This window comes from Canis lupus, chromosome 8, assembly GCF_048164855.1.
Source record: "Canis lupus baileyi chromosome 8, mCanLup2.hap1, whole genome shotgun sequence".
Classification (NCBI taxonomy): domain Eukaryota; kingdom Metazoa; phylum Chordata; class Mammalia; order Carnivora; family Canidae; genus Canis; species Canis lupus.
Window position 1 is genome coordinate 61,526,637 of NC_132845.1, and position 16,296 is coordinate 61,542,932.

The following is a 16,296-nucleotide window of genomic DNA, read 5'->3' on the forward strand; positions in this document are numbered from 1 at the left end:
CAAACACCGCATAAATATTTGTTGGATGAGATAATGAATCAATTAACCAACTACATGTTATCTGCTAAAATCAGTTTATTACACTGACTTATATGACACGCTTTAAAATATATATCACCAGGACACTGAACAAGCAAGACTCTTAATATTTATTCAGTGGAGGAGTTCTGTCTTTGCCCCTAGATACACATTTGGACAGCTGCATCATGTTTTTGGCTCAAACAGAATTTCAAAGTTCTAGGGTTATGTTAAGATATAAACCCGTCAACTCAAGTCATTACAAGCATCCAGGACTAGAAATAATGCAAACTCCAAACTCGATTTAGAGAGTTGGAACATGCCCGCCTCCAGTGAAGCGCCTCTGCTGGGAGACAGGTCTGCTAGCTCCTCTCTGGCTCTCCCACCACCCTCCCCAAACTCTCTGGTGGGGGTCTGCCCCCCCCAACACACATCAGACAGCCTCTGGCATCTAGAATTCCCAGAAGAGTCATGGCCGTGTCACCAGCCCCCGTGTCACCATCAGAGACCTCACAGAATGGATCCACAATATGGGTCTTCTGTGTCTGGTTCCTCTGACTGAGCATCATGTTTCCAAGGTCCATCCACAACGTAGCCCAAGTCAGCACTTCGTTCCTTCCTAAGGCTAAATGAAAGCCCATCGTGTGGCCCACAATGGATCACCCATGGATCACCCATGATGGCTGCTCGGGCTGCTTCCAGCTCTCGGGGGCTGTGAGCACGGGTGTGCAGGCATCTGCTTGATCTCTGCTTTCACTCCCTCAGGCAACGTAACAGGACGTGGGATTGCTGGTCACACGGGAATCCTAGGTCTCATTTTTTGAGGAGCTGCCAGACTGTTTTCCACAGCAGCTGCACCTTTTACTTTCCTACCCGCAGCAAATGAGTTTCCAATTTCTCCTGTCCTTGCCAATACTTGTTACTTTCTGGTTGTTTTTCGGTTGTGCTGTGTTGTTTCGCTAGCCCTCCCGGTGGGTGTGAGGCGCTGCCAGCTTTCCTCAATGCTGGGCATAGACACGGCTCGGCACCCTTCCTGCCACGTCCCAGTGGCTAAGGTGAGTTTGCAGGCCAGCTCAGATCAGCACGGGGCTGGGTCCATGTGCATCTACGGGAGAGATGTCCGCGGCTGTCTTTGGAACCCATCCACTGCATCTAATATGACATTTGCTATGGGATATTTGTGAATGTGCCTTTTATTCCTCACTTGAGAAGTTATCATGAATAGGTATCACGCTATACCAAATGCTTTTTCTGCACCTACTGAGATGATCTTGTGATTTTTCTCCATCAGTTTTTTAACTCAGTAAATCACATTAATTTCTTATGTTCAATTAACTTGTATTACCGGCATAAACTCAATCCAGTCACGATGTATTATCTTTTTAAATTTCTTATTTCCAGATTGAGTTAACTTTTTAAAAGGATTTTATTTATTTATTTATTCATGAGAGACACAGAGAGAGAGGCAGAGACACAGGCAGAGGGAGAAGCAGGCTCCATGCAGGGAGCCCGACGTGGGATTCGATCCCAGGTCTCCAGGATGAAGGCGGTGCTAAAGCGCTGAGCCACCCGGGCTGCCCCAAAGTCAGTTATTTTACTAGGTCCTAGACTTTCCTGCTTTCCTATTTCTTCTTGGGTAACCTTTATTAAATCACATTTTCCTAGAAACTCTCCATTTCATTTACTTTGGGAGGGATAAAGTGGTTTATATGATCCTTTTGGTGTCTTTTGATTGCTTAGAACCTGTAGCGATAATCCCTTTACACTCCATATGTTATTTTGAGCTTTCTCATTTTCTTCCCATGCTAGTCTTGACAGAGATTTATCAATTTTATTAGCCTTTTAAAAGAACAAACTCTCAATTTTATTTATATTCTCTATTGTAAGTTTTTTTTTTTTTTTCCCATTTCACTAGTTTCTACTCTAACCGTCATTATTCTTTCTCTTGCTGGGCTCAGATTTGTCTGTGTATTTGGCTGTTGGATTTTAAAAATCAACACTTAGGGGGCACCTGGGTGGCTCAGTCTGTTAAGCATCTGAGTCTCTCTTTCGGCTAAGATCATGATCTCAGGGTCATGAGACCAAGCCCCACGTTGGGCTCCACACTCAGTGCAGAATCTGTTTAAGGATTCTCTCTCCCTCTGCTCATGCTAATAAATAAATCTTTTTTAAAAACACCTAAACATCCGTGTAACCATCACCAATATGCTTAAGTACTGTCACCATACACCACTGCCCCATAGGCACCTTTATGGCCATACCCAGCACCACTCCTAACTTGAGACCACAAAACTGTCTCTCATGAATGCTATGTAAATGGAGTCATGCTAGTCACCCTTCAATGATTGTCTGTTTGACTTAGCCTAATTCCCTAGAGTCACCAAGTCATTGTATCAACAGTTCATTCCTTTGTATTTCTGGGTAGACCCATGTTGAATTTCTACATTTGAAGCTTTTCTTGTTTTCTGATTTTGTTTGATTCTATTTTTGTCAGAGAACATACTCTGTATGATTTCATTCCTTTACACTGAGGTTGTTTTATGGCCCAGGATATGGTCTATCCTGGAATATGTTCTGTGGGCAGTAGGAAAGAATGTGTATTCTGCTACTGTTGGGTGGAGTGTTCCACAAATGTCCATTAATCTTGTCAGTTGATGGTGGGGTTCTTCTATATCCTTGCTGAGTGTCTGTCTAGTTATTCTGGCAATTGCTGAGAATGGGTAAGGAAGTCTCCTGTATATTTTGAAGGTCTGTCATTTGGTGCATACATACTTAGGATTGCTAGATCTTCCTGGTTGATCACCTTATCATTAGGTAATGTCCCTCTTTTGTCAATAATTTTTCTTTGCTCTTAAGTCTACTTTGGCTGATGTTAATATAGTCTGCTTTTTAAGTATTAATGTTTACATGATATATCCTTTCCCAACTTTTACTTTCAACCTACCCATGTCATTGTGGCTGACGAGTTTCAGCATATAGTAGACAATGGAGAGTTGGGTCATAGTGTTTATTCCCTCTGCCAATCTCAGTTCTAACTGGTGTGTTTATGCCATTTACATTTAAGGTAATTAATGACCTCATCAGGGCTTCCATCTGCATTATTTGTTTGTTCCCACTGCCGTGTCTTGTGAGATCCTTAGTTTTCAGAATTCCACTTGATGTTTGTGCTTGTATTGGTATGTTTAGTTTTCTTAGTGGCTGCTCTAGACATCACTATGCCCATATGGCACTTAGGAGTCCCTGGTATAGATGTTGTGCTACATCGAGTGCAGTGTACAAACCTTACTGTCAACTTACATCCCTTTGTCCTTCCCATTATTCAAATAGAATTATCAGAAATATTTCCTCCACACACGTTGCGCACCACACCAGTATTATTTTTGCTTCAACCATCAGCTATGATTAAGGACACATATGAAGTGAGAGATGGTCAATCATGCTTTCTTCTGTTTACCCATTCTATTGTTCTTAATATTCTAAGTTCCTTGCCTTCTTGTTACAATTTTCTTCCCTTTCAGAGAGCTTCCTTTAGCCAAGGGCAAGTCTGCTAGCAACAAATTCTGTTCATCTGCCTCTGTCTGAAAATGTTGAATCCATGCTCATTCTTGAGGATGGTTCTGCTGGTGGGATTTACTTCTCTTTCGACATTTGAACAACATGCCACTTCCTTCCAGCCTCTGTGTTAGGATGAGACACCTGCAGTCATTCACATTGCTGTCCCTCTACAGGCAAGGCATTGTTTCTCTCTAGCTATGTTTAGCAGGGGTTTTTTTTTTTTCTTTTTCTGTCTTTGGTTTTCAGAAGTTTAAACTATGATGTGTCTGGGTGAGAGTGGTCTCATTTAGGGCTGGCTTGGCTTCTTTAAACTGTGGGTTTATGTCTCTTGCCAAATCTGGGGAATTTTTAGCCATTACTTCTTTAAAGATCTCTTCAGCCCACATCTTCTTCCTCTTGTTCTTGAACCCTGGTGACACAAATCACTGTCCTCTCAGCTCTATTTTTTCCATCTGGTCCACTTGATCTGTGGTTTAGATTGAGTAAACACTCTTGTTCCACCTTCAAGTTCCCTCTTCCTTCCACTGGTCTCCCCTCTGCCATTGTGCCCACCCAACAGTGCAGTGATCACTTTGTCCACTGATGGACACAGTGCTAGTTTGGCTGTTGTAATTTAAAGTTCTATGATTTCCATCCGGCTTGTTTAATAATTTTTACTTCTTTGTTGAGATTTTCTCTTCTCTTTTTCCATTTGTTTCCAAAGACTTCATATATCTTTAAAACGTATTTATTTATTTTAGGGGAAGTGAGAAAGAACACACATGCACAAGAGAGAGGAGGGGAGGGGCAGAGGGAGAGAATCCTCAAGCAGACTCTATGCTGAGCAGGGAGCCTCACCACCCTGAGTTCATGACTTGAGCCAAAACCAAGAGTCGATGCTCAACTGAGCCAACCAGGTGCCCCAAGATTTCATAAATGTTTATTAAAAGCATTTTTATGACTGTTTTAAAATCCTTGTCAGGTAATTCTAATACCTGATCTATCTTGGCATTTATATCACTTGTCTTTTCATCCAAATAGTGGTTCTCCTGGTTCCTGATAGGACGTGATTTTTGAGCGTATCTTGAACACTTTGTGTATTGTGTTAGAAGACTTCTGACACTGCTGAAATCTATTTTAGCAGGAAGTTGCCCTATTTAGATTAAAATGTAGATTCTGGCCTACTACTGTAGCCCATGGTGCCAATGAGTTTCATGGCACCACAGCAATGAGGGCCCTGGCAAGGCCCTCTTAGTCTGTTTTCTTCTTCTGGCACTGCTATGGCTATTGGAGGGGGCGGGGCATCCCCTGCTGGTCCTGGGTCTCCTTGTGTTGCCAGGTGGAAAGCTAGAAGATGCTGAGCTGCACTGACTCTGCCCCTGCACAGGAGACTGCCCGTCAGCACTGCAAGAGGCAGTGGGCCTGCAGAGGCTTTGATGCTGGTGCCACAGCATACTGTGGGGTGGGGGTGTGGCTCCCCACTAGGTCTCTGCTGGGTCTCCCATTTCCCAGTCTTATGGCCAGAAAGAGGTGGTTTTTCTTACAGTTTTCTTGCCTGTACTGTAACTTTGTTTTGTTTTTTTTTCTAATTTTATTTATTTATTCATGAGAGACACAGAGAGGCAGAGACAGGCAGAAGGAGAAGCAGGCTCCCTCCCCACAGGAAGCCTGATGCAGAACTTGATCTCCAGTCTGAGGATCACGCCCTGAGCTGAAGGCAGATGCTCAACTGCTGAGCTACCCAGGTGTGTCCCTATGACATTTTAAAATTAACATTTGTTAGATAGAGTCTGCGTGTGGACAAAGACTGTGTAGGAAAGTGGAATAGAGAAGCTTATGACTCACAGTCCTGAAGGCACATGGCACAGTACATGGGGAAGTCAAGGCAGAGTGCAGGCAAAGATAGAGCCTATGGATGGAGTGCTTTGCGTTTTTTTTTTTTTTTTTTTTTTTTTTTTGAGAGAGAGAGAGAGAGGCAGAGACACAGGCAGAGGCAGAAGCAGGCTCCATGCAGGGAGCCCAACGTGGGACTCGATCCTGGGTCTCCAGGATCACACCCCAGGCTGCAGGCGGTACTAAACCACTGCGTCACCAGGGCTGCCCTGCTTTGCGGTTTCTATTCAAACCAAAAAGAATGGCGTTTTGGTAAGCTTTGTGGTGGCTTTATCTAAGAGGTGCACAAAGGGTGGGCCCTGGACAGCTGGGGGACTTGCTTACCACCAGGGCTGCAGGGCAGTCACGTCAGGAACTTCACTTGCTGTGACTCTGCAGGCTTTATCTAGGGCATGTGCTCATGGCAGGGGCTGGTGCTGGTCCAAAGCCCTTGCGGGCTGCCTGGCTATGCTCCATGGACATGGAGGCAGCAACATTATGGACTAGTTTCATAAAACTCTCAACGGGCTGCAGGTAGTTCTGGGATGGGCTGCAGATCTCTCCGGCACCAATTCTGGGAACGTGTAAGAGAGAACAGCTTCAAACTCAGAGAACCCACTGTGCTGCCACCCCCCCCCCCCTCCTGAGGACCCCAGCCAGCCTGTCTCCCTTCTGCACAGCTCCTTCTGCGGCATTGGCTGAATTACTGGCAGGTACTCAGTGGTACCTGGAGGGAGGAGGAGGAACTGAGTCTGCACCCCCCTTTCCCTGGAGCAAGAAGCCTCCCTTGCTGAATATTTTCCCCACTTCAGGCAGAGCCTCGGCCTTCAAACAGCCTCAAGGGCTTCCTTCCATATCAGCCACACCAGCCGAGGTAGCCTGGTAAAGATGCAAGCCTGATGGGGCCACCTTCCCAGCTCAGAAGGCTTCCTCCAGGACCCTGAGTCAGGTCAGGATCAGGATAAAGGCCCTGGTGGCCTGTGAGGTCCTTGGGCTCCCACCACGAGAGCTTCTCTCCACCTCCTGGGACAGCATCAGGGTGCTCCCGGGGTCAGCTCCCGGGGCACACGGGGTGCTGACTACCATCCCCGTTGACAGGGCGTCCCCGCTGCAACCCCTGCAGCCACCTCCAAAGCCGCCTTCTAGTAGGGCACAGTCACGGTGCACTAGGGCCCCCCGATGACCTGCTTTGCAAGGGCCCTACCTCTAAGTACGGTAGCGTTCTGAGGCCCTGGAGATTGGGATTCCAATATACGAACTGTGCGGGACACTTCAACCCATCACCCTACCCCAGTGCCTTTGTCCCTGCCGCGCCTCCCCCTCAACGCTTGTGCGGACTCAACCATCACTACCTGTGCTGGCACTTGACAGGCAAGCCTGAAGTGTCCACGCCACCTTCCTCCGCCCTTCACTCCCTCAGGACCATGCACTTTACGCCTGTGCGTCCCGTCGCGGGCCTGAGCCCCACGCAGGCGGGAACCGCGTGGGTAGGTCCCGGCTCCCCGCCCCCAGCCCGCCCGCAGCCCGCCCCGGACGTGTCTGTCCGCGCCCCAAGCTGCCAATAAAGTTGTGTTCCGCGCCAACCGGAAGAGGAGCCGTAATCCGCGCCGAGGCCGTCGTGACAGCGCCGGTCTCCCCTGGCGACGGGCAACGCGCGGAAGATGGCGGCCCTCGTAGCGGCGGAGTCCGCGGCGTCCCCGGGCCTGGCCGAGACGGCCGAGGCGGCGGAGCTAAGCCGCGCCCTGAGCCGCCTGCTGCCGGGGCTGGAGGCCGACAGCAAACTGGGCCGGCGGCGCGCGCTCGAGGCGCTACAGCGCGCGCTCGAGGCCGCGTGGCCCGAGGAGTCCGCCGCCAACCCCGCCGCCGCGGCCGCCGCCTTCCAGGGCCCGTGGGCGCGCCTGCTGCTGCCGCGCCTGCTGCGCTGCCTGGCCGACCCGGCCGAAGGCTGCCGCGCGCTCGCCGCGCACCTGCTGAGTCAAGGCCTGCGGCGCGCCGCGCGGCCCGGCGACGCCCTGCCGCGCCTGCTGCCCGCGCTCGCCGCGCGCCTGGCCGGGCCCCAGCTCGCGCGCGGCCGGCCGCCCGAGGCCTGCGAGGAGCTGCGCCTGGCGCTCGTGCAGCTGCTCGGCCTGGCGGTGCGCCTGGGCGGCGCGGGGCTGGCGCCCCACCTGGACGACGCGGTGCGCGTGCTGCGCTGCACGCTGCTCGACCCTTTCGCCGCCGTTCGCCGCGAGAGCTGCGAGTGCGCCGCGGGCCTGGCGCGCGCCACGCCAGGTGCCGGCCTCGTCCCGGGGGGGGGTGGGGGGGGGCTGGGGTGGGGGGAGGGGAGACGAGACGGCGGCAGCCGGCCGTGGGCCGCTCCTGGACCCCTGCCCCCCCACCCCCGCCCCAGCAGCTGCTGCTCTCCTCCATCAGGTGGTTCTCGGAATGCAGATTCGTAGAAACCTCCGCTGAAATAGCTAGGAGGATCTGGGATGCGGTCGCCAGCACGCTTTGAGAAGCACTGCTGCAGTCTTTGAATTCCCCCCCTTTTTATTTTTTTAAGATTTTGTTTATTTATTCGGGAATCCCTGGGTGGCTCAGTGGTTTAGCGCCTGCCCTTGGCCCGGGGCGCGATCCTGGAGACCGGGGATCGAGTCCCGCATTGGGCTCCCTGCATGGAGCCTGCTTCTCCCTCTGCCTGTGTCTCTGTCTCTCTCTCTCTCTCTCTATGTCTATCATGAATAAATAAATAAAATCTTTTATTTATTTATTTATTCATGATAGACACAGGCAGAGGGAGAAGCAGGCTCCATGCAAGGAGCCCAACGAGGGACTGGTTCCCGGGTCCCCAGGATCACGCCCGGGCCGAAGGCGGCTATAAACCGCTGAGCCGCCCGGGCTGCTCCCCCTCTCCCCCTTTTTCAAACGAGGCTACTTGTCTTCCCTTTTTGGATGGACCATTGTCCTAAGTAGAGAGAGGCCGCTTCTCTCTTGTGTTCCTTTCATCCATTCTCCAGTATTTAAACAACTATAATGTGATGAGGACAGTCCTTTTTCTCAGTAGCCCCTTTCTGCAGGATCTTGCCCCACGTATATCTCCATGCTTCCTCAGGCTGGGGTGTGCATGGTACATCCCACCGCCTTGTCTTATTGGGAAGGCTTGCTGTAGGACAGACGTTAAGATGAAGGTCAGAAGGAAACCAGGTTTGAGCAGTTAGCTTGGCAGGTCAGAGGAGCAAAAAGAGATCAGGGTGGCTGGAGGGAAGGAGGGCAGGCTGGGGGAGCTACTGGGGGTTTGAAATTATTAGAGGCAGTGGAGGGTGTGGAGAAGGGGCGAGAGAGGCCTAGACGCCGATTTTTAAAAGATCACTCTGGTGCTCATGGAGAATTGATTACCAAGATGGCAAAAAAGAAGTGAGGTTAGTTGGAGTCATAGTTAATCCATATTTAGATGATGGTTAGCTTGGGCTTGAGTTGTGGGTGAGCAGTCTGCTAATAGAGACAGAGAAAAGTGGATTGATGTTAAATAAGGAGCTGGCAGGGTTTCCTGTTGAATTGGGTGAGGGATGAGGGAGAAGGAGGTTTGGGTGAACAGGAGACAAAGAAAGAATGGGGCTCCCTTTTAGCCCTTCCCATTATGGATTGTCAAGATTTCCATTCTGAGTTGTAAGTTTGGGTTCAAATACTGCAGAATTCTAGAAGAACTAAGAGTGAGGCTTGGGCTGGAGACAGACATTGGGAATTACAAGCTTTTAACTCATTGCTCATTGACCCCCAACCACCTAACTCCCTGCTCTGTGCATCAGCCAGATTGACTGCTCCTCATGCCTTCCAGGCTTTGCATGTTCCCTCACTAGATTGTAAGTTCAGGAAGGGTGGCCTAGTGCCTCCCATGTAGCAAGGCGCCTCCCAGGTGCCCACTGATTGTTAAATGAAGGAGTCTTCCCTCTGCTTCAAGCATTTCCCTTCCCAAAACCATCCCCCCCTCCTCTGCCTACTCCTGGTAAGGGGCCTCTCCTGGATCCCCATCACACTGGGCAGTATAAATTAATGTCCTGCCTCAATCTGAGGACTTAAGGGTTAGAGGTCAACCAAAGCATCTCTGAAATAGCCGTCTTATGGATGGGTCTCAAGCAGCAGCAGAGGTGAGGTTAGATCTTCAAAACCAGTACTATCAGAGACATTCTCGTTCTGACTTCTGTGAAGATCTTACAAACAGGAAATGGAGTGGCTTAGCCCAAAGCACTGCTCTTTACAGTAGTGCTGGGTGTCTGACTTCAGGCACACCCCATGTGGGGACTTGCATGGTATCCTCCAGGCTGGATTCCTCTGCTTTGGTCAGCGTCCCCTTCAGGCACCCAGTGCCACTGTCATCAGCTTCATACTGTTCCTCACAGCTCCTGCCTCCTGCTCAGATGGAGTCAGGCCCCCCGCCTTTTCCCTTTGGTGCTGTTTGGGTCACATGGCTGTCCTGTGCCTCTCCCAGTGCTAGGGGTACAAAGCTTTGCTTGGCAAGCTTGAGCCCAAGGCCACACCTGCAGCAGGGACCTGGGTGGGGACAGGAAGTTCCAAGGCACAGGTGGCCTGTCCTCCAGGGAGCCTGTGGAGCTAGGCGGGGCCAAGGCCGATGGGGAGCAGCCCTGGTAACTGGTGTCCTCCTCTTCTCACAGACCACTTCCACATGCAGTCAGAGTCCTTGATCAGTCCCCTGATGCAGAGCATCTCACACCAGCACTGGAAGGTGCGGGTGGCTGTCATTGAGGCCACGGGTACTGTGATCCAGTTCGGCAACGGCAAGTCAGTAGACGATGTGCTTCCTCACTTTGCTCAGAGGCTCTTTGACGACGTCCCCCAGGTAACAGGAGTTTCTCCCCTGGGTGATCCCTCCTCTTCACCAAATCATGCTATTTGTAACTCACTCCTTTGTCTTTTTAAAAACTGTTACCTTGTTATACCAAACCTCTCTTATCATTTTCAGTGACAAGGTGTCCTTAGTTCATGTCTCTGGGAAGTAGGGAAGAGTTGAATTGTTTCAGTGCATTTGTTATTCTTCCTTGTGAGGAACATGGAAGAGGACCATTTCCTCTTTGGAAAACAGCCTAACCATGTATGCTCCATAGTTCCAGAGGTGTCTTTCATATGCCAGTCTGTCAAGGCAGAGTTACCTGATGAGCCAGAGCAGTTGGCGTGCCAGGCCTGGGAGGAGAAGGGTGAATCTGAGTTGGTATGTCAGTCAGGCTGATCCCTCTTTGGGCCTTGCGACCCACAGAGAGACAGACAAGCAGAGATCAGAGTACTGGCTTTTGTGTTGGCAGAAGTCAGTTTAGAGGCTGTGTCATGTATCTGAGGTCACAGTTTGCTTATAGAACTTTACAAACTCTGCCAACAATAGGGAGCAGGGTGAAGGCCACAGTGGACATAGGAGCCCCTGCCAGAGGGAGGACACAATTGAAGAGGGAGCATATGCTTCTGAGCACATGGGGTGGGCGAACTAGTGGTAGCTGGTGCAAGTCCTCCAGAGTGACTAGAAAGTATCCTTGCCTTATGGCCAGGTGGCCCAAGGTGGCCAGTGATTGAAAAACTGGTGGTGTGGTAGCGTGGCCTCAACTGTCCTGATTAGCTTAGCTACATGCATCAAGCACTTGTGTGCCAGGCCGTGCTGTTGTCCACATGCCATGTCATTTAATCCTTCACATTAGCTGCTCTTAGTCTCCTCCAGTTTGGAGATTATATTACATGCTCAAGGTCACCCAGTTGGAGCTAGCCTCTGGGTCCAGGTCTACTGACACCAGAGACTGTTCTGTGGCATTGCCCAGCCTCCCAACCACAGGTACACTTGAATATTCTTTCAAGTTTCTTTCTTTTTTTTTTTTTTTCTTTAAAGATTTATTTATTTATTTATTTTAGACAGAGAGAGTAGGAGGGGCAGAGAGAGAGACTCTCAAGCAGATTGTGCTGAGCACAGAGCCCAGCACTGGGCTCATGATCATGACCTGAGCTGAAACTGATAGTAAAGACGCTCAATGGACTGAGTTACCCAGGTGCCCCTTGTTTTATTTTTTAAACAGCTTTATTGAACCACAACTTACATACAATGTAATCCACTCATTTAAGTGTTGAGTGTTTTTGATATATTATTTTTAAAATATTTAGTAAAATATATATAACATAAAGTTTGCTATTTCAACCATTTTTGAGATAGAGTTCAGTTGCATTAAGTACATTGACCACATAGTGCAGCCATTGCCACCAACCAAACCTTTTCTACTGTCCCAAGCAGAATTGAGCAGTGACTCCCCATTCCTCCCTGCTCCTACCCCTCTGATAAGCTCTTTCTGTCTGTATGACTTTGTCTACTCAGGATACTTTATATAAGCAGAATCAGTAGGTGATCTTTATGACTGACCTCTTTCTCTAAGTGTGATGTGTTGGAGGCTCATCCATGCTGGGGCATGTGTCCATGTTCCATCCTTTTAAAGTGGAGTGGCATCTGTCACATGGATGGGCCATATTTTGTGTGTCCAGTCATCCATCAATGGTCACCTGGGTTGTTTCCACCTCTTGGCTGTTGTGAATAGTGCTGCTTGAACATGAAGCTGCACATCTGTTTGAGTCCAGCTTCACCTCTTTTGAGCATGGGTTTAGACCAAGGACTAGAATTACTGGGCCTGTGGCAGCTCTGCCATAAGCTTATTGAAGAGCCACCAAACCATTCCATATAAGGTCTATACCATCTTAAATCCCAGCAACAATGCATAAGGGTTTCAATTCCTCTATGTCCTCCCAACACTTATTTTCTGGTTTTTGTTTATTTATAGCTGTCCTAATGGGTGTGAAGTGGTGTCTCATTGTGGTTTTGACTTCTGTTTCCCTAATGATTAGTAGCATTGAGCATATTTTCAGGTGCTTATTGACAAATTGTCTACTTTACATGCTATAACATTCACCTTATGGGATTCCTGATGCAGTTTTGCTTGTGGGTGTGTGTGGACATATAGACTGGAAGGGTTGAGATGCCTGTTCCAATGACATAGAAGGTTTCGAGCTTCTTATCACTTGCTGTGGGAGTCCTGAGAAGGCAGAGGGGCGAGAGGGAGAAGACTGGGCATGCCTCTCCGCGGGATGAGAGTACCTCTCAAGGCTTTAGGGCCCAGGGCAGAAGCCCCCACTTGGCTGCATGTTTGTGATGTCTTACACCAGGGTCCAGGCATGGCACACTGCCTACCCAGGATGTCTACTTGGCTACCAGGGCTTTGTCCTCAGGTATCTCTGTGAGTTATAATGAGGGTGCAGGCAGAGACAAAGGGACCTTCCTCCACCCAAGAACCAGTCTGTGTGTTCAGTCTCAGGGCCAGCTGAGTGTACACTGGCCCCTCCTGAAGCTGGGTGGGATCAGCACATAGCAGATTGGGAAGTGGGAGAACCAGAGTAGAAATGAGCTCTGCCAAGGGAGGAGGAGACAAGATGATGGGTCAGCACTCTCTAGAGACCTGGCTACAGGAAGTGAGGGCCAGAACGGAGTCCAGTGAAACTTCTCTGCCTGGGACAGTTTATCAGCTTGCTTCAGGTGAAGCAAGAACAGCAAAGACAGTGGTTTCCTTGTGTCACATGTGAAATGGTTTTCCTCAAAATACTGTTAACTATGTAATAACAGCTATCTTTAAACAGTATTACTGTGTATCGATTAGGAGCTACCTGTAAATAGCATAGTTATGTTATAGCTTTCAATTAGTGTAACTGTGTCCATAGGTCCCTTTAAAGACTATAACTGTATTGATGGCTCCCTATAAATAGTACAGTTGTATCTATAGGTCCCTTAAAAAGTGTAAGTCTGTCCATAGGCCCCTGTAAAGAATATTAACTGTGTATCAACACGCCCTTGTAAAGAATATAACTGTATATGGACAAGTTCCCTGTAAAGAGTATAACTGTGTATCGACAGGTCTCTGTAAAGAGTATAATGTGTATCAACACACCCCAAAAAAGAGTCTGTCTGTGTATCAACAGGTCCCTGTAAAGAGTGTAACTGTCTTGACAGGTCCTTGTAAAGAGTATAACTGTGCATCAATAGGTCCCTGTAAAGAATCTAACTATGTATGGACAGGTCCCTGTAAAGAGTATAACAGTATTGACAGGTCCCTGTAAAGAGTATCGTTGTATATCGACAGGTTCCTGTATAGAGTGTAACTCTCTATTGATAGGTCCCTGTAAAGAGTGTAACTGTATGGATAGGCTCCTTAAAGAGTATAACAGTATGGACAGGTCCCTGTAAAGAGTATAACTGTATGAATACGTCCCTGTAAAGAGTATAACTGTATTGACAGGTCCCTGTAAAGAGTATCGTTGTATATCGACAGGTTCCTGTATAGAGTGTAACTCTCTATTGATAGGTCCCTGTAAAGAGTGTAACTGTATGGATAGGCTCCTTAAAGAGTATAACTGTATGGACAGGTCCCTGTAAAGAGTATGTGTATTGACAGGTCCCTGTAAAGAGTTTAACTGTGTATTGATAGCTCCCTGTAAATAGCTCTCTCTATATAACTTAATTATGGAAAAGCTTTTATGTTTTTTGAGCTTAAAATATGGGTGTTGGGTGCCCTGACTCCAGGTGGTAAGAGTGTGCATTTCCCCAGAAGAGGGAGGAAATTTTTAGCTAATTTTGGTCTCTGGTGCCACCAAGGATGACATTATGTTTCTTTGGTCATTGACTTTCCCAAAACTCGGGGCTGCAACTATTTATTACTTAATATTCCAAAACAAGTTTACTCCATTGTTAAAACTATTTTTGTTTCCATTTCTTCCTGGGGGTATTTGGTTTGCTCTGTTATGATTTCCAGGGAAGGTTGATGTGGGATTTCAAATCCAGCACAGCAGCTGCCCACATCTTTCATGCTGACCCGGGGTCATGTCTGAGGGGTGATCACAAAGTTCCTTCCAATGAGCAGGTAGGGAAGTCCTGTGCTGTCCTTCCTATGTCTGCATCAGCTCTCAGGCCCTCATGGTCCTGGGCTCTGTGGATGTTTGCTGGGACTTCAGGTGATGGGCCATTTGGTACTGTGGACATGCTCTGTGCAGAAGGTGAGGTCATCACTGCTTTGTAACTTGTTGAAAACATCCAGCAACCGCTGCCCTGCCAGCCAGCCTGACCTATTCTAGGTCACTGAACTACATGGTAAGGTGGACACCTGGAAGGAAGTAACTTATTCTAAGTGCTTGGCCTGAATTGACCCATTTTGTCTGTGTCGTCCATGCAGAGGAGACTGTGATGCCCTCATCCCACAGATGGGGAAGCAGGACACAGAGAGACACAGAGCTCACCTAGGGACACAGGGGGCTCAGAGCATGTGCCACGTAGCTTCTGCAATTCTCCTTCTGGAGCTTTGCCTCTTCGGGCCTCCAGGACATGTCTGAGCACATGGAAAAGGTGTGTGTGTGTGGCGGGGGGGTGTCTCCCAGTGTGGCAGGGCTAAGGGAGCTTCCCCCAGGCCCAGAAAGGCTACCTCATCCTTTTGAATGCAGCATCCAAGTGGAAGAGTACTATTACCCATAGTCATATGTCTATTGCAGCCCTCAGTTGCCCCAGGGTCACCCTTAACCTTTGGGAACCTCTCTGCATTATTGCAGATGATAATGTTTCCATTAGAAGCTAGAATTGTGGGGACACCTGGGTGGCTCAGCGGTTGAGGGCCTGCCTTCGGCCCAGGGCATAATCCTGGAGTCCCAGGATCGAGTCCCACATTGGGCTCCCTGCATGGAGCCTGCTTCTCTCTCTGCCTATGTCTCTGCCTCTCTCTCTGATCTTTAAAAAAAAAAAAAAGTTAGAAAAAAGGAAACTAGAATTGTGTGTGCTCTTTGTAGTTTGCTTAAAACACTCTGACCCTGTTGTTAAAGCTCCTGGGATGTGTGGCGTGCATGGGTGTCTGTGTGGGAGCCTGCCTGATAAAGCCAGGCTCAGCAAACAGGAGGTTGGCTGGCCCCACCTGCCCCACTGCTGGTGGTCCAGCAGGCATCCAGGTCAGGCCTTAGGCATTTCTGAACACCTTGCCTCTGCCAGCATCCTAGTGATGCATAAAAATGGCAGGTCCTGCCCCAGCCCTTGCAGGGGACTCAGTCTAATGAGCTGTAAGGGCTTCATTTGTGCTGAGAAATGATGAGTATGGGGATAAAGGGGTGCATGAGGAGAGGAGACTGTTCCCCCATCAGTTCTGACTTTTTAGAATCTGTGGCATTGGATGCTATAAAGTACAGACCTGAGGGTGGAGTCCTGCCTGAGTGAACTTAAACAGGTATCAGAATTCTTTTTTTTTTTTTTTTTAATATTTTATTTATTTATGAGAGACAGAGAGAGAGAGGCAGAGACACAGGCAGAAGGAGAAGCAGCTCCATGCAGGGATTCGATCCCAGGTCTCCAGGATCATGCCCTGGGCTGAAGGCGGTGCTAAACCGCTGAGTCACCTGGGCTGCCCAGGTATCAGAATTCTTGGGTCTAGTCAGAACATCATAAAAATGGAAGCCTGTGGCTCTATCAGAAGGGATACACTCTATGACTGTTTTTCTTAGAGCAGGTATGAAATTTCTACCACATCAGTAAAAGCATAACGTATGTGAGCACAGGGGAAGGGAGGTGCTGGGTGAGCTTTGCTTGTTGTGACCTCCCCTTCCTCTCTCCTTCTTCCCATCTTCTGCCCCCTGATATCAGGCTGAAGTAAGAGTAAAAAAAATACAGTGGCTGTAGTAAGTATTACACAGTATCTTTTTCAGATTGAAAAATAAAAATGTACAGATTCAGCTGAAGCCCCTTTTGCTAATTTGTCTTTTTTTTTTTTTGCTAATTTTTCTTTAACAGAATTTGAATACTCTATATTTGAAATAAAATTTGGTTGGTTATTAAAA

The 16,296-nt window shown here is 48.5% G+C and overlaps 1 protein-coding gene and 2 long non-coding RNA genes across 6 annotated transcripts in view; 2 read left to right on the forward strand and 1 right to left on the reverse strand.

The window, feature by feature from the left end:
* Positions 1 to 57: 57 nt before the first annotated feature.
* Positions 58 to 7,021, reverse strand: LOC140638772 (uncharacterized). 2 transcript variants are annotated; one of them, XR_012035747.1, is made up of 3 exons: positions 6,777 to 7,021; positions 5,770 to 5,998; positions 58 to 1,123 (listed from the first exon to the last, which is right to left on the reverse strand). It is a non-coding gene; the product is annotated as an uncharacterized lncRNA (long non-coding RNA). The 2 variants fall into 2 exon arrangements; XR_012035746.1 differs by lacking the exon at positions 58 to 1,123 and adding an exon at positions 5,474 to 5,668.
* Positions 7,022 to 7,070: 49 nt separating this feature from the next.
* Positions 7,071 to 16,296, forward strand: part of DNAAF5 (dynein axonemal assembly factor 5) — a 46,761-nt gene continuing 37,535 nt past the window's right edge. For all 3 annotated transcript variants that reach the window (XM_072836628.1, XM_072836626.1, XM_072836627.1), the window contains exons 1-2: positions 7,071 to 7,695; positions 10,074 to 10,258. In XM_072836628.1, the coding sequence (XP_072692729.1) occupies positions 7,086 to 7,695; positions 10,074 to 10,258 (795 nt within the window). In that variant the 5' untranslated portion in view covers positions 7,071 to 7,085. The remainder of the gene's footprint in view (positions 7,696 to 10,073; positions 10,259 to 16,296) is intronic.
* Positions 10,266 to 15,281, forward strand: LOC140638774 (uncharacterized). The gene is made up of 2 exons (XR_012035749.1): positions 10,266 to 13,538; positions 13,666 to 15,281. It is a non-coding gene; the product is annotated as an uncharacterized lncRNA (long non-coding RNA).